The 24,015-nt window shown below is 31.4% G+C and overlaps 2 protein-coding genes across 3 annotated transcripts in view; both read left to right on the top strand.

Annotated features, from left to right (window-relative positions):
* The window catches only part of LOC113518546 (uncharacterized), an 88,481-nt gene that overhangs the window by 19,205 nt on the left and 45,261 nt on the right, over positions 1–24,015 (top strand). Inside the window, exons 2-6 of the mRNA XM_052903051.1 lie at positions 6,331–6,471; positions 10,421–10,792; positions 12,009–12,167; positions 15,123–15,306; positions 19,979–20,122. Coding sequence (XP_052759011.1) covers positions 10,705–10,792; positions 12,009–12,167; positions 15,123–15,306; positions 19,979–20,122 — 575 coding nt within the window. The 5' untranslated portion in view covers positions 6,331–6,471; positions 10,421–10,704. The remainder of the gene's footprint in view (positions 1–6,330; positions 6,472–10,420; positions 10,793–12,008; positions 12,168–15,122; positions 15,307–19,978; positions 20,123–24,015) is intronic.
* LOC113518547 (uncharacterized) lies at positions 4,108–5,686 on the top strand. 2 transcript variants are annotated; one of them, XM_052903052.1, is made up of 2 exons: positions 4,108–4,599; positions 5,310–5,686. In XM_052903052.1, exons 1-2 carry the CDS (start codon positions 4,219–4,221, stop codon positions 5,487–5,489), a joined length of 561 nt encoding a protein of 186 aa, XP_052759012.1. In that variant the 5' UTR covers positions 4,108–4,218; the 3' UTR covers positions 5,490–5,686. The 2 variants fall into 2 exon arrangements, with proteins under 2 accessions (XP_052759012.1, XP_031769098.2); XM_031913238.2 differs by having other exon boundaries at positions 5,008–5,413.

The following is a 24,015-nucleotide window of genomic DNA, read 5'->3' as shown; positions in this document are numbered from 1 at the left end:
AAAAGAATAATGACAATTATTTACATCATAATTACGACAATACATGTACCTGTTGTTATTGTAAATAGTCTGTGAAATGTAATTGATGTAATGTAAATGAGTCTAAATATGATATTTAAGATAAGCGAATGATCTTTTAATAATTAATAGTTTTGTTAATGAGTATTGATCTGCTTATTATTGAATTGTACAAAAGTACGGGTATTTATTGTATTTAGGACAGTAACAGTTTTGTGTGTCCTAGCATAGAATAGGCCATCTCTTCCTTTCACGTGGTGTGTTCTAAGATGCGACTAAGGGAAATTATGGTCGAGGTTTGGATAACAGCGTCCATCTTAAAACATTTCTAGAAGCCTAACTACGGTTGCCAACCCGTCTGCCAAGCGTGGCAACTACTAGTAAAACTCTCCTTATGGGGAAGTTTTATGTTCAGCAGTGGACAGTTAACGGCTGAAGTAATGAAAATTATAATAGTCTTGCGTGATCCGTTGAACCTTTATGGGTCACGATGTTTTTCTACACTATAAAGTAGTTATTATTATGTTTTAAATTAATTAATATATCATTTCTCCTAATTACCGTTTATTATATTAAATGAAGTAAATTTTCTGTAACACGTTGATTTTAAAAGAGTAACTGCTAAGTTTCTATTAGCTTCTTCTCAGCTGATATTCCGAAACTATATTAGAGTGTGAGAGTCATAAAAAGAATATAATAATAAAGAGATAATAAACGAGATTAATTAATGTGATCAATCTATACTTGTTGATTCACTTTTATATATGTATATATATATATTTAGTTAGTATTTCTTTAACACTTATAGGTCCAGTTTATACTCAGTGAAATCTTTACCTAGATAGTTAACACATAGTCAATATTTCAGCAGTATATAATCCATTCATTATTTATTATATAACAAATAATCATTTTATTGTTAAACATTATATTTTAATGTAACAACTAATCGAGCTTTCTCAATCTAATTATAAGTAAGTTAAAAAGGTAGTTATTACATTAAAGATAATTATTAACTTATTTTAGCAATCTAATTAATAATTATTTCTATCTTTGATAAAAGTTTTCTAGAAATCATATTAGAAAAGCTTAATGTAATTACAGTGTGTTCTACTATATAATAAATAATTTACTGACATACTTGTATACGTTATCGTATACGTGTCATATACGTTAGGAATTCTCTTAAATAAATTAATTTAAATCCCTAGATTGAATTTTGTGCACATGAATGAATATAATAACTTGATATAAACAATAATGTACACATACTCTTATATAGTCCCCATCTCTTACACTATTGAAGTGATGTAAAGTGGAAATATCTTGTACGAGGGTATCGAATATACCGCAAAGGAAACGTTGAAAGGATTTACTCAATTGGAAGTAATCGCTTTTTTCAGGTGATGTTGTTAGACGTGATTATTACTCAAGGTTTATCTCCAGTGTGTGTGTGCTCATCCGTATATATATTCAGTCATCATATATACTTAGTTTTCTTCACTAATGAAGTAAATAAGGATTAGGTGTATACTATACTGACTAACACAAATAATCATAATTATATAGAAATAAAAAGTGACCTTACTAAGTAATTTCTAGTAATAGAATGTAGATATTATATTTAATAGTAAAATAAATATAAAGCACTAAATATTTTCATTGAAGAAATGAAATCATATATTAAATAAAGAAGACGTGACTTAAATATAAATAATAGATAGATTCCAAAGGCCATTATTTTTAGAATATAATTTAAAAGATAATTTTTAAAATCGGATCATTAGTTCAGATATTAATCTCCCTAATTTCAGGTTGAGTACCTAAGTACCTACCTAGTAAGGGCGTGATTCAAAACCTTCAGTGGACACTTGTCTTTGATTAACGATAATACAAACATTAGTTTACAATACACACTGTCACTTCAAAGATAGTGATATTCAAAAAATTATGAAATCAGAAATTGTGTTTATAGTATTAAAATATTATATATTTACAGATAGAAAATCTCAAAGCTAACCTCATCGTTTAGTAACGTTTATCTAAAAAGGGAGACTTAACATTTTAATACCTAGTTTCTAAAATCAACCTTAGTAGGTATTAAAATATACTGCTTTGGGTTTAATAAAATGTTGAAAGACAATATTTATAGTAGAAACGGTACTTACCAATATCATATTACAAATAGAAACTTGAAAGATCCTAATTTAAAAATATTTTACAAGATTATGTTGGAAAGAACCATAAGGCAATCTATGAGTATCTGAAAAGGAAGCCATTTAAGTAGTTTCTAAGAATATTTTGAGCGGCCGTGAGGAATTTCAATCCCTTAATCAGAGACCTCTCCTATTTCCATAACGTAATATACAATGCATATTTGTATATGAAAAGTGTAATCTACCAATACTTAATTAAATATATAACTTACCTATTTAATGAATGTATCTATTCTTAATAATAGAGACTCAAAGTAGACATAATGTATACGCAATATAACATAGTGTACATTTTCAAAAAGAAATACTTTTCGTTTACTCTTTATTCCAATAGATAGTATATTGGATTAAAAAATTCGATTTATTTTATACTTTAAAAATATGCAATTTTAATAGAATCATTCTTAATTTTTATTAATGCTGTTGAAGGATGGAAGTTACAAATTGATATAACAGTGAAACTAAGATTCTCCCAATGTTGAGAAATGGGGATATAGTGGTCTGAAAGAGACTTTTAAAGTTGACATATACTGACTATAACTGACGACGGTTACGCGGAAGTAGTCGCTGCTATAGCTAGTTGCATGTAAGAAGATATAGATCTTCAAAGAGTATCTCCTGTGGATGAGACGGAACGTGCTGTTTCAATATGTTGAGTGCTATTTCGTAAACTGCTGAGTAAAATGTTTGCTTTGCAGATTTTACCAATACAAACAAAACGCACTAGAGTGCATTTTCATGGTTGGTTCGTGCAAACAGAGAACTTTAAAGCAAATTTAAAAGTTTGCTTTGTTCGGTTTCCAATTGGAGTATCGTTAAAATCTTTAAACGGTAGATAGAGGAAGGATTAAAGAAATGTAATAGGATAGAAAGACTGTAATCCTAAATGGGGTCGACAGAGATATTTTGTCGATTGTACTCGATGTATCCTACGAGAAGTTTTATTAAATTTGTAACTATATATTGAATTGAAGGCGTATTTTAGATTAGTAAGGTATTTGCCATTATTGGAGAGACAATAAAAAATTTAAATATATATACTAGCTTTATTTATCAGGTAGTATAGAATTAGTCACTATCGTTACATTCTGAATCGAAATAGTAAGGCATTAAGCCAGGGTACTCTATAGTGTACAATATTGTATGTGCAGTTCAGATAACAGAGAATGAGTTTTTTTGAGAGAATATATATTCTATTCCATGTCGATAGGAAAAATCAATTTCATAATAATAAAAAAATATTATTTAATAATTAATATATTAATAAAATTCAGCAATAATTAGAGATACATTGAAAATAAATATAATAGAAGCATGACCCTACAGGAGTGCCTGTATGCAATAATTCAAATTACACAGCATGTCATGGAGAAGATTGTGTTCGGAGTTTCTTTGTATGACAGAATTCGAAATAAAAATATTCACTAAAGAACCAAAGTCACTGATATAGCTTAAAGTATAAGCAAGTTGAAGTAGCAGTGGGCTGATTATATAACTTAAAGAACTGACAATTGATGGGGAAGAAAGGGTTTCAAGTGACAACCCCGTACGGACAAACGCTTCGTAGGGCGACTCCCACTAGATGGACTCACGAGCTCAAATGCATTGCAGGGAGTTAGTACTACTAGATACTAGTTGTTCAGGAGCCTTCCCTATGGCAACCTTTGGGGGAGGTCTATGTTCAGCAGTGGATACATAATGGCTGAGACGGTGATGATAGTAGTTGCATTTACTTACTACGAAAGAAATATACCATTAATAATACTTAGAAAATAGTTTGCATAACACAAGCAACACATATATTAAAAAATAAAAGCCATAAAAACTTCACTACAAAGGTATCGAATATATTTAAAATATGACAGATAACATTTGAAAAAAATTTTGTATAAAACACAGAAATATCTTAAATTATAAGTAATTATTTTTTTTGTAAGAAAAAAGCAAATCATACAAAAATTGCATATACAAAATACACTAAAATATGGATTACTGTTATCCTGAAGATTGTAGCGAATTCGCTGTAACTCCGATGTTAACTGCTCCTTGTTATCAAACGAAATCTGAAGAACTACCGCTATGTTATGCTTGTATGCCAGAATGCCCTAAAGGTCGGTTCGTATACTGTTCCGAGAAAAGACTTCCGAAAACTCCGCCAAGAACTCCGAATCGTTATTCAAAAAAGCAAAAAGATTGCGATGATCTTAATAGTCGATCGTATCATGGTCACGATAGTTCTTATCGACGTAGAAATTTGTCGCCGTGTGCTCCACAAAGTTATTGTCCCACCTGTTGTCAATCAACGTGCAAACCTATCAAAACTAAATACGTTATACCGTGTTATCGTTATGAGGATGGTCGAATTGTAAGTTTCATTGTTTAAATGCTTAAACTATTACATTTTGTACAAAGTCGTCTGTTTGGGTACCTTTGTCTCTTTCATGTTCTTACTGACAACTGTGCTTCCTTTTTGAAGGGTGGGTGTGTAAAGGCCTTATGAACAACAGTTTAGTGATTAGGAATGGTTACAGGTATTAAGTACAATTGGCGACAGAGTCAAGTATATTGCACTGTATGCAGTGATGTTTATTTTACCACTATTCATTAGAATACCCATTACCTTAATTACCCAAATAATATATTTTTATTCTAACGTGTTGTAGAAATATATATTACTTATTGTTAATTTTTATAGATGTATATAAATAAAAAAAAAAATAATGAAACCAATAGCACAATTTTAAGTTTACAATTAATTGGTTGTTGGTTTCAGGAACGATACGTTCCAACACGATACGGTAGGCTACCAATGTCCGCGTACCGGCGAAATGGGATGCAGGACCAAATTCATGGTTATAGAGGAGCAATTCGATATTTATGTACTGGGTCAGGTCATGACGTGCCATGTGTATATACTGCAGTGGAACCCTTATGTAGAGTATATCCCAAAATTACTCAGGAAATGTATCCTGTTAAAAAGAAAAATAAAAAGTGAAGAGATTTACCCATATATTGCATTATTCAGTGAAATAATTAGTATAACTTTTTTGTTGAAATACAAAATAAATTCACCAGGCTAATCCACTACCATCATCTGCGTTAAAACGGAATGGACTTCAAGATCAAAAATTCTCAGAGAGTGGTAGTGGTATATCATATATTCGTAAATGTTGGCACAATGCAATATGGAGTTATCAACCGATTGCTATACCTGTCAGACCTACGAAGAAACTCCCTGCCATAGTTAAAAAATGATGCCTCCCTATTGTGAGTTACGATTCAATTTATCATTAGCAGGGTATCTTGAGGCAATAAGAAATGCGACGTAATTCATAATTAAAACTACGGAAAATAAACCATAAATGATTCGCTGTTAGAATAATTTAAAAACACATTTCTTATTCATTTGCATTATATCTGACGATGTCTATTTATAATATCAAACTATTATTATATCGTCATCGAATTGTTAGAGAATGCACGCGTAATAACAACAAGTTATGCGACAAATGGAACTAAATAGGAAATATCTGGTCGATTACAGGTACGCAAGCTACCCGTGAGTGCATTCAAGCGTAATGGTATGGTAGGACCAGGAGCACTCGAAGTTACTGGGCACTACAAATTTCCTCGTCAGACATCCCCATGATGTGTCGATCGAATGTGATATCTGCACTAATCCTGTCAAAGTGGGAGATCCGGCTATAGTACCTTTATGTGACGCCAATCACGTTCTTGGTTGTACAGCGCTTAGGAAGAAACCCATAGAAATGTCATTTGAAGATTTATTTGATGAATAGAATTTTTTCTTAGGATTCTTTGGATTTTACACGGGAAAAATGAATTAACACCAAACTTGTGACATTTGAAATATCGTTGACATTAAATAAAGGCTAAGGAATAAACGGGAGTTGCTCACGTAAGCGGATTGTCTAATGTTATTGTCAGAGATATTACGTATAGCGCTAGGCTGTGACGCTATGTTAAGAACTTTTGTTTCGTATAATAAAAGAAAATTCACAAATTTGTTATTGTGATCTATTTAAATATGCAAATTGACATTTGCATTTAAAATATACCATTTTCGTTGTTTCAGCGTAATCAACCTACTGTGCTGATGCGACGAGCTTGCGAGGTGGCTATAGGAACTAGAGCAAAAAGAAAACCATTCGTCGAATCTTCGTACTGTGCTGATCCACATAACGAAGTTCATCGATTCCACTCTGAAGATGAAAGGGTATACAAAAATTACTATATATTTTCGAGTTAGTTCACTAGTTCTTGATTTTATTTCTTTATATTAATAGTTAAAATAATTGATATTTTCTACAGCCCATCTCTGACATTAAAATATAAAAAAGATAAAGAAGCCTTTATTCTGCTCTTAATATTATACAAAATTTGCTTTGTGATTTAAAATTAATATTGCATGCATACATTATATTTTTTTTCACTAAAATAAAATATATATTATAATTATATATTTTTTTTTATAATTAATTAATAAAATTGTTAAATTATATTATTAAAATTATATGTTATATACATTATTATTTCCATCAAATTAAATCTCGTAGCACAGAGTGCCTTGTGGCAAAGGCCTCCTCCAACTCCTTCCAATACTTTCTGTCCCTTGCTGCTCTACTCCAGCATGGACCTGCTGTTTGTTTTAGTTCATCCTCCCATCGTCTCTGTGGACGACCTCGTTTCCTTTTAGTGTCCCGTGGATACCAAACTGTGATCCGTAAGCTCCATTTATCTATGTTGTTGCGCAACATGTGGCCTGTCCATTGCCATTTCTGCTGGTCTTTTCGTAAGAGAATGTCTGTTAGCTTAGTTCTGGTCCTGATATCCTCATTTCTCACTCAGTCTTTTCTTTTTATTCGTAACATGCTTTGACATGCATCTCTGATATAAGATGTAGAAAATTCTATAGAAAATTCCAGAGTTCCGGAGATTCTGCTTTTGTATTATTATACCTATAATTATCATATATAATTTAACAGAAGCAGACAATAATTTAAATTTGACTGAACCAAGATATTTTATGAAAAATTAATATGCAGCCAGTGGTTGGATAACCGCCACCTGAATTGATTCCCACGCAATATTCTTTCAGAAGCCAAAGCAAAAAGCTGAATAAATGCCGTTTACGCCGCGCGAGAAAAATCCAATTTTGTTACGAACTCCGGTCAGACCTAGAAAAATGAATCCGATATGAAAGTCGAAATTTAAATTAAAATCTATCTTATTAAAAAACTTGACTTAGGTTAAATTAAGGTATAAGAAGAAACCTACCGACAAGTTTTAGTTATTTTAAAATTATTCAAACTGTTTTATTTTACAATATAATATCGGCAAACTTTTACATTAAAATTTTACCCACAAAGTACGCTGAATTGTTTGACGTTCCATTTTAAAATTAAAGTGTTCAAGAATTGAGTTATCCGTTGAATTAGAATTTTAATTGAATCGTACTACCCGTTTGTGAGCAAATTACGGAAGATTAGGCGTTATTTGGAGGCTGGTTGCTTGGTGTGTTTTTAACATCGATCGCCCCGCTTCCTGGCCACAATGTTTATTCGCCGAACGCGGCGAGGGTTCAGATGGGGATTTATTTCCGACTGGGGCTCAAGATATAGCTCTTCGTGATTGGGCCCTATAATCCGACGGATTGTATGGCCGCATCTATATCGTCTGTCTATACACAACACACTGGTTTTCCCCAGACGTTTCAATCTTATTAAATATTCTATTTTAACATTCTAATGGACGTAATGTAAGCTTAATTTTAGTCCAATTTCGTAGAACTGGTAGGTCAACACAGAGCCGAAATTGCTCGGTTTAAAAATATGATTTTCATTATAGTGGTTTATTATACGAGTACTTGCATATCGGTAATCGATAAAAATTAGGAAAGTGGTTTTGAAATTTCTACTGGAATGAGAGACAACGAATCATATAATGTGATAACGATAAAAACTGTAGGAAACAGCTAGTTTCATATTATAATGTGCAAAGTTTAAAATAATAATTAACTTTAAATATTCTCTCGTGCAATTGGGTATTTATAAATAGAGTTTGCCAGTATAATTTAGAAATAAATACGGAGATAAGTAGATTGGATAAAGGAATTTAAACTTTTCTGTTTCTCGTACTCTCTATCTGACTTTCTCTAAGCTTTAGTAATTAACAAAAGGCGTAGTATTACTGCAAACACGACAACTTTCCGGGTAGGATTTTCGTCTAACGATTTTTGCTTTTTTACCTGCGAAGTTAATTAATTTACGAGGCTCGAGTTAAGAAACTTATCTGCTTATGCAAATAACAGGATTGGTGTCTCCAATCCTGGAGCAATTTTTACAAAGTTTTGTGCGACTTGTGCGTCGGAATAAATAAAGTTTAGATTTTCATTTTTCTCTCCAAATGAACTTTGAACATTGTCTAGCACAATTTTAAATTTTATTTTGTGCTTGCAGGGTAATCTTTGTTTTCAATATGAGAGAAAAAAACACACGGAAGCGTCGTATTATACTCTACATGATGGGCATGATCTGAACTGTCATCATTGCCAGCAATGTTTGCAGAGTCCGGAGTATCAATATGCTGATTGCATACGAACACGTTTTGTAGAGCCCACAAAATCTTGTTGCTATTACTATCGTTGAATTGTCTCTCTAAATTATCAAGTATTGTTCTATTTGGTACTTACTTTATGTTCAAATAAATTGGCGGCTATATTATTAAAATAAATTTGTAACTGAATGTTGTTTTATTAAATACGGAATGTAATACGCAACTATAAATATCTCATAGGCAGATCAGAGGCAGATTTACAGACATAATTCTCCATTAGGTCAGGTCACAACGTAGCTCTGCCTATAGAAAAATTACAATTTTGTCAGGTGTAACTATTCATAAGGATTCTCAATGTACGTTCATAGCTGTCGATGAATTTTTTTTAATTGTTAGAGATAGCTTATGTTTCTTTTTTTATTAATTGATGTATAACAATATTGTACAATATCAAATACCTATTAAAGATAGCAACTGTAAGACACATCGCATTTTCTATAAATGTCAAAAGTAAATGACATAATTTTATCAAACAATCCAAGTATCCTCTTTATACTGTAGGAAAAGAATGCCATGGAACTTATGAGCGTATGCATTATGAAAAGTAATAAAAGACATCATTGAACAAATACAAAATGTACCTTCATATTAGTGACGAGAGTGACATAGCTATTTGATTTGAACGGGTAATGTAAACATAATACTAAGTACAGGAAAACTTGATTTTTACTAATTGGTGATTAAAATTTATAGAGTGGTATCCCTGGTTGGTATTTTTAAATAAAATACTTGATGTCTAATTCTATAATTGTCATATTAAATTTTACTTACTTGTGAAATATTAGGCTTTTCCGTAGATCATTTCAATCGCGATAAACGAAAATACAACAATATAAATATATACTCGTATATTAAAAGATTCAATATATTTTCAATCTATATATATATATATATATATATATATATATATATATATATATATATAATCTACTTAAATATATATTCACTCGCGTATAATAGCTATCGCTTGACTTTTGATTGGCAAATAATTGGTGTCATTCAAAAATAAAAGCGTCTGTAAAGCAAAACAAAACAAAAAAAATTCCAATCAAGCTTACATTTCTGTGTTTTGCTTAGTTTTATATGTTATAGCACGTAGTTTTATATATTACATTATATAGCTTATAAAGTTGTCTCGTTTTAACTATTACTGTCGTTGCATCTTATATCTATTAGGTCCGCAGGTACTATCCTTAATCTATGTTTATGAGCGTATGCAATGTGAAATAGCAATTGAATCAAGTCATTTTTCTGGTCTCATTTTGAAACCTTTTAAAAAGATTTCTTAGGATTACTTAGTATACATACATTAAGGATATTACATGCATGGGGTCCTATTATTTCAAAGTAAATTTTCGACATATTTACTATATAATAGCAATATGTCGAAAATTTACTTTGGGATTGTTTATTCCATTTTATATTATGAAATAATTTATAGTCTATTGTAAGTTATAATTTTACTGATTTTATATCAGCAAAATTATAATTTACATCAAATTTTGCTACAGATTTTATGCAAATTATAATTTAATAAAATTTTGTTACAGATATGCAACTCACCAAAACAAATTTGACGAAAAAGAAAAAGAAATATTGTGGAGATTTTTAATAAAGTTGCGATAGGTCTGTTCAGTGAAAATACATAACAGTGAAAGAACATAGCTGTTATTTGCAATCATGCGAATCGTTGTACAGTGTGTTGCGAAAAGTTATATCAGTGTTAGTGAGTGTTTGTGACAATAAGAAGTGTTGTAAGGGGCTGTGGGGTGTAATGAGAAAGCGGCGCGGGAAGCTAGCGGGGCGAGCGGCGCGGTGACTGCCCGCGCGCACAATGCGGCATGCGCTTGCTTTACTTGCCGTCGCGTGCACCGTTGCCTCTGCGCAGCTCGCATGGACACCAATTTTTCTTGACGGTAGTAGTGAGTATCTATTACAATCTATCATTTGTACAGCTATTTATTGTTGACTGCTGTATGTAGTCTGTCGTTTATATGAGTACCTCTGTCTTGCTCATGTTTCTGCCTGGAAACCTGTTCTCCCGTGTTTGTGTATCGATGTGATTGGTAGAGTAGTGAAATTACAGGGTACGGAGACGTAACTAGATAAGAATGTTGAGAAGTGCCAACGCATGAAGAGTACCACGAAAATCAAGACGTTAGTGATGCCCATGGTGCTGTTCATGTAGATGATGGTTAGCACTTTTCATCTGGTAATCCATCATCTTTTTTGCCATTTTATGTAGCAGAAGAAAATCTATCTCCAGTAGTGGAAAACAAATAACTCAACCATTGGCTGCTGTAAGAAGCGGTCCCATGGCGCCTTAATTGACTTGAGATTATCCTTCATGATAATAACGTTAAATACATTATTATTAGGGGAAAGTATTGTTTATTATTAATATTTGAAGAATATTAATAATAAAAAATACCATTTTCCGTCAAAAGGGTCATCAGCTTGTTTGAAAACTTTACTTAGAAAAGTTGCATAATAAAAATGGGCTGGCTGTTTGTATTTGCATCATTCTTAGATGCAAAAAATATATGTACAGGTTTATCAGTAATATATGCTAAGCTTACTGGGCGGTAGTCACTTACCATTAGGTGAGCCGCATACTCGTTTACCCCCTGTGTTATAAAATAAGTCCCAAGTCTAGCGAAAGAATACATAAAATTTAACGTTTTCAACTCATACTGAATCGATCACGTAATCGAGATTTGTATGAAATTTCAAAAAGTATTTTGAGGTTTCATCTATGCTCCTCGGAGAAAGCTATTGAGTTTTTAAATTCTATCATTAATAAATTTAATTTTTTAGCTTAATATTTATATATACCAGGAGTGGCCAACTGGTCGATCGCCACTATTAGTCTAATCTAGTGGAAGATGCTCAAACGCAATGCTCACGCTAATATAAATAAGTAGTTAATGAGAATAATATTCAGTTTAATGTTTTCCTTCTTAATAAAATAAAAAAAAAATAATACAATACTGCATAAATGTGTACTGAACTATGTTGTTTCATTTGAGATTTCAAGTATGTATGTAATTGGCAGATCGTACAGTGTTTCGTCAGTAAGCATTAGAGCTTGGGTGTAGCCAAGTCGGCCACCCTTGATATATACATTTTTTTTTTCAGGTCAAGTAGATTTATGGACACAGTCATCGTCCGGGTGCGCGTGCCCGGGCGGCGATGGTGAGGATTGCGCGTGCTGTGTGCGCGACGGTGCGTGTCCCTGCGGCGATGTGGCGCCCACGCGATGCGCACAGTGCGGCCTGGAACAATATTGCGCTAATAGTAAGTACTTATATCAGCGTCAGAGGTGTCCTTCTCTAGAAATATTTCCGATTCTAGGATAAGGGCATACGGGTATGCGACCCCGGCCTCCCGAGCTGATGCAGTGTCCCAGTCCTTTTCGTAACTGTAGTGTCCCCCTATTTCCATTCCTACATAAGTCCTTTATTCCTCTTATTTACCAATTTCCTTTACGAATTTCGCAATCTTTTCCTCCATATCGTCGTTGACAGAAACCACCAACAAATGCATTCCCAAAGAGAGTTCACGTCAGGCATATGGCCGGTCGTAAAACTATAAGCCAAATCTTTTTGTAATATGGATAAAAACATATTACGCCGACTCCAAAAAAATTAGGATAAGGATAAAAAGATGAAGATAAGTAAGTACTTGTATCTTTCACCAAACTTAGATAATTACTACCAAAGTTAGTCAAATGAAAAGATCGCTTTGAAATTGGTACCTGAAATGAAGTCATTAATAGAAAAAAACATTGCGGTACGTATTCTACGGTTCTATTTGTCATTTTCCAACTTATATTTTGTTAAAAAAAATTAGTTTCACTTATATACAAATTACTCAACCCATTGTACTCAAAAGTATAGTTGTTTAGACTCATACAACATATAATTATCACTGAATACAAAGGAGTTTATTGAATAGTCCCATATCACTGAAGAGGTTGTACCTACTACGCGCCAGAGATTAGAGATTAAACCAATTAAAACACGCATGTTAATGTTTTGAGATTATCTTTGTCGTTGTGAATATTAGCACAAACAATGAACGACAATTTGAAAACGGACTGTTTGTTGGCAAGCACTCTGAGATCCCACGAGTATTGAGACCCGAACAATGTTTACCTTTTCCTTAAATAACGGACCATTATTAAACCACGGTCAACATCAAGCCTTTACGTTGGTTTTACTCGTCCAGCGGGCATATGAGTATTTGAAATTTGAATTTTTTGTTCATTTTAGTGTTTTATTATAGTTATATGTGACTAGATATGAATTGAGGCTTTGCTCTCTTAAATAGAATACATATTATTTCATTTGTGAATATAGGATGTAGTCTATGTTATAAATTTTTACAAATCCGTCCAACCATTTAAGTGTGACTAAGTAAATATTTGAAGAACCGAACATCTTCAGAGATTTTCGCATTTATAATATTACTAGGGTTAGCTAATAAAAATATCCGTATAAAGCTGGTAATATATTACCTCTCCTATTCATTGTCAGGACGTCGTAAGAGTCGACTCGGGATGTCAGCGCAATACACTAGTGCAAAGGAAGGACAACTGGAAATAAATACATGACATTTGGCAATAAATATGTACAAATCTTTATTTTTTAGAAATTGTTCAAGTAGCAAAATTGTATTATAATAGTTAATAATTTTTTTTTCAACTAAACTTAATTATAAGCATTTCTGAATAATATTTTTTATGATTGTGTCGTCCATTCGGAATGTAATGTCAGCTGAGAAGAACGGGCAAGAAATTTAACTTTTGCTTAAATTTTCGTTCATAGTTTTTCCGCAGAGTATATACAAAAACATATACGTACAAAATCAGAATTTTCCTAGAAGTGTTTTTTCCATATGTAAATATATCAGCCAGTACATTTTTCGTTATTGATAAATATACATTCCAGAATTTCGTTTCAACAAATTGAATAGCGATAAAATTAAGTGCCAAATAGTCATAAACAACTGCGTAGTTTCAATCACGTTAACCTGTATTATGAGAAATCAGATAAGAAACATCTGGTCACAATCCAGAGCACCCAGATTCAGAAGTTTGTTTTCTAACTTGACCTGTACCGAGATAGGAACTTACGACGTCGTTTAATTTTAGACAAAGCAGCATTTTCACTACAAAAGTCATTATTAACCTTGATTATATGAATAACTTACCGGAAAATATTAATTTTTAAACAAATTCTAAACCAGAGAGATTATTATTTTTTATATTATTATTTATTATATTATTTATGTACTTCATTCTCGGCTAATTTGCCGGTTTTCTCAGACAACCCGTCCCAAAAACCTTTGGAAAAAAGAAAGCTGAGATCCCAACCCCTTTTATTACGTGTGTGTATGCAAATATGCATATATATTATTTTTATGCTTCATAGCTCTATTTATATTATTTAATTGGTTTTCACCTTCTCAACTTATGTCGGCTTAAAAACATACCCATATACATATACATATATATAACATATACATATTATTTATATTATTATGTATTTTATTTTATATTATTATGTAATTATGTCGTGAATTCTGAACCATTTTTAAGAATTATTTTTGTAGCCAGACAGAGATTATTTCCATATACGAGTAGATTCCATTTTTTTTTCAGGACCAACGTGATTTTGTTTTGCAATGCCAAAAAAAATTTTTGTTAAGTAAAATTTACTTTTAAGTAAATATATATTTTCTATTTTAAATAAAATTTCAATATGTATTTACAAAATATATCGTTGTTTAGTCACGATAGAAGTCCTAGTTATTTTTTTGCAGATTAATATGTACATACTCTTTATTCTTAAACATTTTAAAACATTTAGAAGCCTATTATAGATATTAAAGTGTTTTTTTCTTTTGCTTTAAATTCTTAATTTGAAAGGGAGTGACGAACCACTTCAATAACTGATGTAGGTGTCTAGAAGGATTTAGTTTTCATGAATATTAGTTATTAGAATAATTTTAGATTTTCACAAAAAAAAACCGACTTCAATTGTAGTGAAACCAGCTATTTTGATTTGAAAACAAAACTACTAAACAGATTTTGATAACATTTCTATAGGACAAAGTGTCTTTTCGTTAAAAAAAGCAAATTAGTTTATAGCTGATGAGGTTATGAGGTAACATAAAAAATACAACTGAAATTAGAACCTCCTTCTTTTTAAAGTCGGTTAAAAAACTAATATCATTTTTTTTCTCTAGTGTGTAATATTACCATCGACTCGCGTGTCCTCAAAAACAAGTCTGGCAAGACCTTTGGGCAGATCAAGTCACCTTCAATCGAGGGCCCAGGATCATGTTCCTACTTCCTTCAACCTGATGCTGGTCAACGGGTGGAAATACAACTGTATAGACTTGTCTCAGTAGGAAGATTTAACGGTACTGGGTGAGTATATTATATCACAGATAAGTAACTATTATGTTAGTTTGTCTCTTTGTAAAGAAATAGCAGCTGCTAAATACCTATTTATTTATTTATTTATTTTTTTTTTTTATTTATTTATACAACATAGAATGGCAAACAAGCTGACGGCCCACCTGATGGAAAGTGGTAACCGTCGCCTATAGATATGGGGAGTACCATGGACATAACAGAGTATACTATTTCGCCCATGATACCCCATGTGTTGCCAATCCTGAGGACTCAGGTGTTATTCCTCTATACCCTGTAAATTAACAAAATCTTTAACTACAGATGATCTTTCTGTATTAATATAGCCTTATTAAACTGTTTTGAATTTATTATTGAGTATTGATTATTAAATGATAATTTCATGGCGAATAAAAATAATCTAATAATAGTTTTATAATCGATGATATTATACAATCGATCATAATCGAATCGAAAATATCATTGATATATCGATATAATTATTAGTATCGACAATAAGTTCTAGATATAAATAATATAAATTATATTATTATTATGTATAATTTTATGGATTAAATCAATAGTAACATTAATGCCAATAAATCAGCCGATATTTATATAAGAGGTAGATTAATTTATAAATAATTCCCAAGTGTAATAATATATGTTTAAAATAATGGAATTAAAAAATATTATATGCACAAATTAAATATTACGGAAACAATATACCTAATAATTGGTAATAATAATGGATCTATCTTTCTCGTAGGTTGAAATATACTTAAAAAATATTTGTATATAACAAAATCGACATAACGCTCGATTTGTCTAAAGGATTCGTTTTTATTTTGACCTTTGATCTGCCATGAGAAAAGTTTGTTCAGCTTCACAAATACTACCGGCTTGTTATATTTTTTCTGTTTCAAAGAGTACATATTATTGTTTTCAGCATGATTGCATTTAATATGCAGGATACTGATACTTCAAATAGTATATACATATAAATAAATGCCATTGGAACAACAATATTTTTTCAACATACCAAATCAGTTGTAGTTATCTGATATATATAATTTGTTCAAAGCATCTGCGTCTCCATAGAGGAAAATTTTTGTTACAAAGCTACCTTGTATTTGTTAAATTAAATTGAGCCATCGAGAAATCTTACTGACAATAACAATCTGTTACGGACGTTATTTGAATAAAATTGGAAAGCAATGAGTTTCATTGCATTTTGAAAATATTACAGTAACATTGAATTTGAGATTTCCGCAAAGTGTGATATAAAATTTACTATTGGAGATAGAAATTGGTATTTTTTATTTTAAGCAGTTTTACATTTGTCTCTTATAAATTTATTATTAAAATCATGATTTTGTATAGCAGAAGTAAAATATCTATTTATTTCGCTAGTTGCAAAAACGTAAAATTTGTTAGAAAGATACTTCGTGCATTACATACATTCCATGCGAGTCGTAAACAATAGTATCTTTTTCTGTTGTTATATTTTAAAAAATAAACAGTAAATACACCACGGCCCACCTTATGAAAAGTGATAGAAAATTGCATATAGACATGTAACAAAGTATGATTACGAGTATCACAACATTGCATTTTTGGGAAAAATTACACAACTGTATATTTATGTATATGCTTTATATATGTGCAAATATTTATCGATTCATCCTTCCTAAAATCGACAATTTTATGAAGGACGAATCGATAGTAATCGCACCATAGATTTGGGTATGACGGGCCCGAGATTGTCGCACACAGCGGTTATGATCAATGTCCCGTCAAATTGAATATTTCATATGGACCGTCTTCACGTCGAACCTGGCACCGACTAATATTTATGTTTTTTCATAGTAAGTAGATTATCAAACATCCTGGGAAAATCGATATTACAAATACTCAATTTATTTGCAGTGTATTTTTTTTTAGAAATATAAGTGAAATAAATAGACAGGTGACTATGACACTAGTTGCACATCTATAATATCTACTCGTAGGTAATTGGTTTCATAAATCACTATATTATTTTCTAAATATAAGGTTGGGAACTACACAAAATGAGAGATTCTTTTTTCCTTAAAATTTAATTAACTTACACTGCATAAATTTGCTGATGTAAAAGCATAATTAAGCTATAATATTATTATAACATTTTTATATGACATGTATAGGTTTCTTCTCATTGCAAATCGAAATCAATTAAGGCATAGAAGCATATAATAGTGTAAGAAAAGGAATACTCGAAATAAAATTCTATGCTAAGTCGCCGGCTAGTGTGGTAATAGCAGATTAGAATCGTTCTCTAAATTTTTTGTTTTATTTTTTTTTCTCTTCACAAAACAGGAATTTGGTGTTTTTAATACATTTATCATCATCATCATCATATCAGCTGTTATCTGTCCACTGCTGAACATAAGCCTCCCTCATAGATTGCTATTAGGAAGGTTCTACGCCACCTGCAGTAGGTATATTTTAAAACGTTTTTAAAATAAAAAAGATATATACCTACATTTACATACAAATATGTATATAATATGTATATAGGTATAGTCGAATGGGTTTATGTAGTGTGAGAGAATAAACGATATGCGTTATTTGATATGACTTTCCAGTCATTAAGCGTAAAAACCATTTCAGCTCACTCGTCATTTCGTACGCCCGCAATTTAATCTGTTGCGAAATAAACAGAATGTTTTCATCTAATGTGATAATATTTTATATTCTTTTTACATAATTTCGAATGAAATATAAGCTAACGGTCAGCTTAATGGGAAGGATTAACCGCTGCCTATAGATATGAACCAGTATGCCTATGAACTCTTAATGCTCTTCTGGTTGTAAATGATGCCATACGAATAGATTTTCTCCTCCTTTCCCGTGTGTTCTGTAGACGACTAAGTTAACGGTCGAGGTTTGGGCAGTAGGGTCCCTCTTAAAACATCACCGAAACCTACCTGTAGTTGCCAACCCGCCTGCCAAGCATGCCAACTACTGGCAAATTCCCCCAATAGGGGGAGGCCTATATTCAGTATGGGGCACATGTTTTTTCTTTTATGAAAATTAATTTAGTAGTTTCAGTTCAATTTTTTACTATTAGTTATTCAACGGTATGTTTATTTATTTTTTTGTCGATATGTTATTTAATATATTCGCCTATTTTAAAACGAATTTGGTAATACTTTATTTTTTATTGAAGTTAACAAACATTAATATAATATTACGATAACAGATGTTATTGGTTGCATACTACACGTATTATTGTCAAGTTTAAATTCAGTTTGTATTTTTGTACAATGGTCCTGAATTCTTCAGGTCAATTAATTAATTAGAATTTAATTTAAATCCATTCAGTTCAATAAAGTTACGTCCAACAGCTAATGTTTGATAAAGTTTCTTACTATTTGCAACGTATTATATCTGGATAACGGACGTTACAAACTAAGATCGATTTGCTGAGCAATTCTGAGAATGCCTCGTTCAAAAGGGAAAACGTATGTTGCAGTATATATAATATAGTACAAACAAACTACCGCTAGAGGGCTAATCACTGTTATGGAACGTAGTAGGGTGTATGTACCTTAGGGAAAATGTCGCGTGCATACTAATATTTCCTGAACTAAACAAAATAATAACTGGGTAATATTTATTACAACAGTTATTATTTATCTAACAGTTGTGTCGTCACTATTTAGCTCTACTTTGAGCTTAGAATTTACTCGTATTAATATATAGCTATATTAGTATTTTATCATGTTTTACTAAAATAATAAAACTGTAATTAAACGATGTCTGTACATGGGAGATCATCTTCATCAACATATCAGCCTTTAATTGTCCACTGCTGAACATAAGCCTCCGTGAGGGGGTTTGCCAGTAGTTGCCACGCTTGGCAAACGGATTGGCAACCACAGTTAGACTAAAGATGTTTAAAGAGGGACACTGCTGGACATGGGAGATAATTAAGAAAAAATAATATGAGTGATTTTAATAAGACAAATAGACGTCAAATCAATAATTTTTAGAAACTGTCTATCTGCCTGATTGTATGTTTGTTCTGGCATTTCGCTAAATTTATTGCACTTAATGGAATGCGGTTCTCACAGTTATATTCCTAAAGTTCAAACTTAAAAACTGATGTATTCTTTACCTTGATACGTAATCTAGAAGCGGTTATTGACTTTCTTACTTCTTAAATCCACACATATGAAATAGTGCGAAAAAACCAGTATTACATATATATTAAAACTTTGTACAGAAAATATATAATTCTATAAGTTATGTTTATATATTAGATTGTTTATATATGGCAAACAAGCTGACAGTCCACCTGATAAAAAGTGGCAATCGTCGCCTATTTACATGAACCATGGACATAACAGAAATATAGAGCTGTGTATACAGCGGGCTTTAAGGGAGTAATGTGATGCATGCATGCTAATAGTTGCTGAACAGAACTAAATAAACAAAACTACCTATAATTTGAATAATAAGTGGCGGTTGTAAGCTCATTTCTGCAACGTTAGATTATTATCTATAACTCTTAGAAATTTGGAAATGTCACGACTTATATTCTCAACAGTAACAGTTCTTAAATAATTTTAACTACCCCATTAAGGTCTAGTCTTGAGACTTGTATGTTTATTTTTGTTTTAAAAAATTGATTTCTCGACAGTTGTGTCGGAGGATGGCTCCAGTTGGGTGGTGCGGGTGCCGTGCAGAGCAGCGCGGCTGAGACCCGGTTGTGTGGTGCCAACGAGCGGTATTCACCACCCGTTGTACTGTTTGCTGATCACGGCGCTTCTAAATTAGAATTTAGGTAATTATTTGTTTATATTGTTCGTAGACAAGTGACAATTGAACAACACGCTAAGAGCGGGTAATATATTGCAATATCTATATATTGTAGTTACAATATCTATACATATATTGGTTTAATAACAGACATATTAGTTATCAGTTATCCTATATATAATATGGAAAAGAAGAACATATGGCTGGTATAGGAAATATCGCAATGGGTGGTCATTAATGTTCAGAAGAATTCAATATGTAGATATCGTATATTACCCATCTCTAGATGCTGTTGTGTTATTATACCTCATACATGAAGTAGCGATAACGTATCTATCGACACATTTGTTTGCCACTTGTCTAGACGGGCATATGTTTTCTCTATTCATCCTCTAAGTATATATAATTTAATCGTAAAGTCATAAGCTTATTTATTGTATGGACTTAAATAAACGTATATAAATAAACATATTTTTGATTAATCTTTAACTGCGAAATCATTAATGTGCCCTAGATAGGTATGTTGATTGATTGAAATAAAAATAAGTCTATATTTATTTTCCATTTCAAATAGTACCTTTAATTCTAATTTTAGGGTGGTAAGTCGATCCAATAATGTGTCATGAGGTAAGAAAGAAAAAACAAACTCACTTTCGCATTTTTCATCCTAATGTACCTTTTTTATTCCTGGTATTTGTACCGACCTCCAAGTAACCTTGTATGAACGTACAGTTAGGTATTATCATACAAAAAGTATTACTCAAATTGTATTCAGAAGTATACAAGCAATGGTGTTATTTTTCCATTTCAGTTCAGTCACGTTCAATAAAATCCCCCAACGTTATGTATACTTCTATCTATTCAAGTTAAAGAATTTCAACGTCATCCAAGTACCTACTTATATTATAGCGACGTCGCCCCCACAGGTTGAATACAGAATGACAGATTTTATTTTGAAGGAAAGGATTGTTTCTGCAGAAGTACAGTCAGAATCCAAAATCGATCATTAAATACAACTAATGTATAAAAGTTTGTAAACATATTTTTATATGTTGATTGTCAACCGTGCTTAAACAACTGAACGGATTTGAATGAAATTTAATACATGGTTAGGTTGTATCCCAATCCTAATATACCATATATTATATTTTGTAAATAATACTAATTCGCGCAGGCAAAGTCGAAGAAAATAACTAGTTAAGATGATATTCAGTTAATTTAATCGAGCGATTTATGTAAACAATAAATAGAATTTGCGGTTTAGGAATTCGATTTTAGTGCTGACTGCATTAATAAATAATATCATAGTAATAACATGTAAATATTATACAGGTTTATACTAGCGACCCGCCCCGGCTTCGCACGGGTGCACATTACATCACATCACACTAGAAACCTTTAAAATTATCAGTGTTTCTCTACAATATTATGCATGTATTATACATATAAACCTTCCTCTTGAATAACTCTATCTACTAAAAAAATCCGCTTCAAAATTCGTTGCGTAGTTTTAAAGATTTAAGCATACATAGGGACGGACAGACAGTGATAGCGACTTCGTTTTATACTATATAGTGAAAAGATCTGGAATGGCTAGTTTGATGAAATTATCGAAATTGTGAATATACAATCTGGGATGATCATTATTATAAAATTATTTATAAATATGTATTAAAAATATTTATAATAATAGATCCTGTTATAATTATATTTACAATATAATAGTAAGATGTAAATAATAATAATAATACGTTTGGGTATTTGACAATTTTCCACGTAATTCCACAAAATGAGCTGTTTAATAGGAATTAATGTAATAACGTATAATACGAATAGAGTTATCCCACGATTAATCTCGATAGTTACATTTATTAATGAATTCGCTGTAGACCAATTATTATGAATTCGACTTCAATTCGATAAATATTTTATAATTTGCGAATAATTGGAATAGTTGGATTTCGCAATTCGCATAAATGTATTATAATTTAATTCAATTAACTTATTGGTACTAAATCGGGAATGAGTTGTTTTCGATATCTGTAATAACTCATTATAATCCCAGTACTGTACACGGGTGTCTTATCACAAGAAGAGGATATTCTACTACTTTTTTGATATACTAAATGATCTTATTAATTAATATTATAGAAGTATATTGTAAAGAAAAATTTACAAAATATTATTCGGGCAAATTAAATTATTACTGTATTAGTACCTTAACTTGTATTGTTTCTTTTTTTTTATATAATTTTGTGTCATTATGCCGTATAGGGAAGAGCACTGCTTATCCTAAAGTACAGGATTTACCTATTTAGGGAGCAAAGTTTTACCTATATTTAAAATGTAATATTTATTTTGAAATATATTATTATTAAATTATTATTTACATTATTATTTATTAAAGATGAGAGCTTTGAGAAGTATGTGTGGTATTACATTAAAAGATAGAGTAAGAAACTGTGATTAGAGAAAAGTGTGGACTGAAAGACGATGTAGTGATAAAAATCGAAAAAGGAATGTTGCGTTAGTTTGGTTATTTGGAGAGGATGGATGAAAGAAGAATTACGAAAGAGATTTATCGAGCAAGAATGAATGGAGATGTCGGTAAGGGCCGCCCTAGACGGACGTATGTTGACCAAATAGGCGACGTACTGAAGAAGGGCCAAATTAAAAGTACCCGTAACCGGCGAGCGTGTATGAAAAGATTGATGAATGTGGAAGAAGCGAAAGACGTTTGTTTGAATCGAAGCATTTGGCATTCCATTGTTTCTGTCTACCCTAATGGGAGACAGGCGTGACAGATATGTATGTATTATAGAAGTTTTGATTATTTTTTATGCAATTTAGAATGGCGAACAAGCTGACGGCCCACCTGATGGATAGTGGTAACCGTCACCTATAGACATGAGCAGCACCATGGACCTAACAGATACTGTTTAGCTTTGTTTAGCTAAAGTTTGTAACGACAAATAGCTAGATGGATGATTGTTACTCTTTCAAGTAAAAAGTACTGAAAGGATTTGAATGAAATTTGGTACACAGCGGATAGATTGTAGTTTAACATAGCACATAGGATAACTTATATACTGTAGTGATACGCAAGCAAGTTGGTTAAACATTGATTTATTTAAAAAAAATAAATGGAACAGAATGTTACTGGCCAGTACTTATAATATTATTAGTGGCCAGTACGTGAATATAATATATTACACTCTTAGATTATATAGATAGAGTATAGAGTTTTAAAAGCTGACCAAGTTTTTGTCAGCTAATTGACAAATTAACCGGCTCGTTTTTTTATTTATACTTTCGCAAACAACGTATCTATATTTAATTATTTAATAAATAAGATATATTTTTACGAATTAAAAAGATGCATAAAATTATAAAACAAAATTAATATAGAAGAATCACTCATAACCATTTATCACGCAAAATTGTATGAAAAATTTGTCCCGCTATTCTTGAACCATATGTATAGAGACACTCTACCCATACAAGATAATCAAGATTACAATATATTAATTCATGTTGGCGAAGCCGTGAGATACTAATAATTAAATATATTGAAAAATATTAATGTCCCCATATGGGAACTTAATAAGAATGCAGCTGAACCTTTCCTTGATTGCAGTAAAAAATAACCTATGACTATTCATCCCCATTATGTACCACTAAATTTCATTCTGGTTAGTTGAGCGTTACAAACAAATAAACAAATATAAATACAAACAAATGTCAAGAGATTACAAACAAATAAACTTTAATAAAATTGCTTTAGTTACATTCTCTCAATATTAATTCCCCCATAATATTAAAAGGGGTTGGGGCTGTGGCCCCTTAATACATGTTATTATATTAAGCTATTTAGGAGTTTTAAAACCACAACTAGTGTACGCTTTTAAAACTATAATA

Source organism: Galleria mellonella, unplaced genomic scaffold (assembly GCF_026898425.1).
Source record: "Galleria mellonella isolate WM207_F2 unplaced genomic scaffold, CSIRO_AGI_GalMel_v1 utg132, whole genome shotgun sequence".
Classification (NCBI taxonomy): domain Eukaryota; kingdom Metazoa; phylum Arthropoda; class Insecta; order Lepidoptera; family Pyralidae; genus Galleria; species Galleria mellonella.
This window is presented reverse-complemented; position numbering and strand designations above follow the sequence as displayed.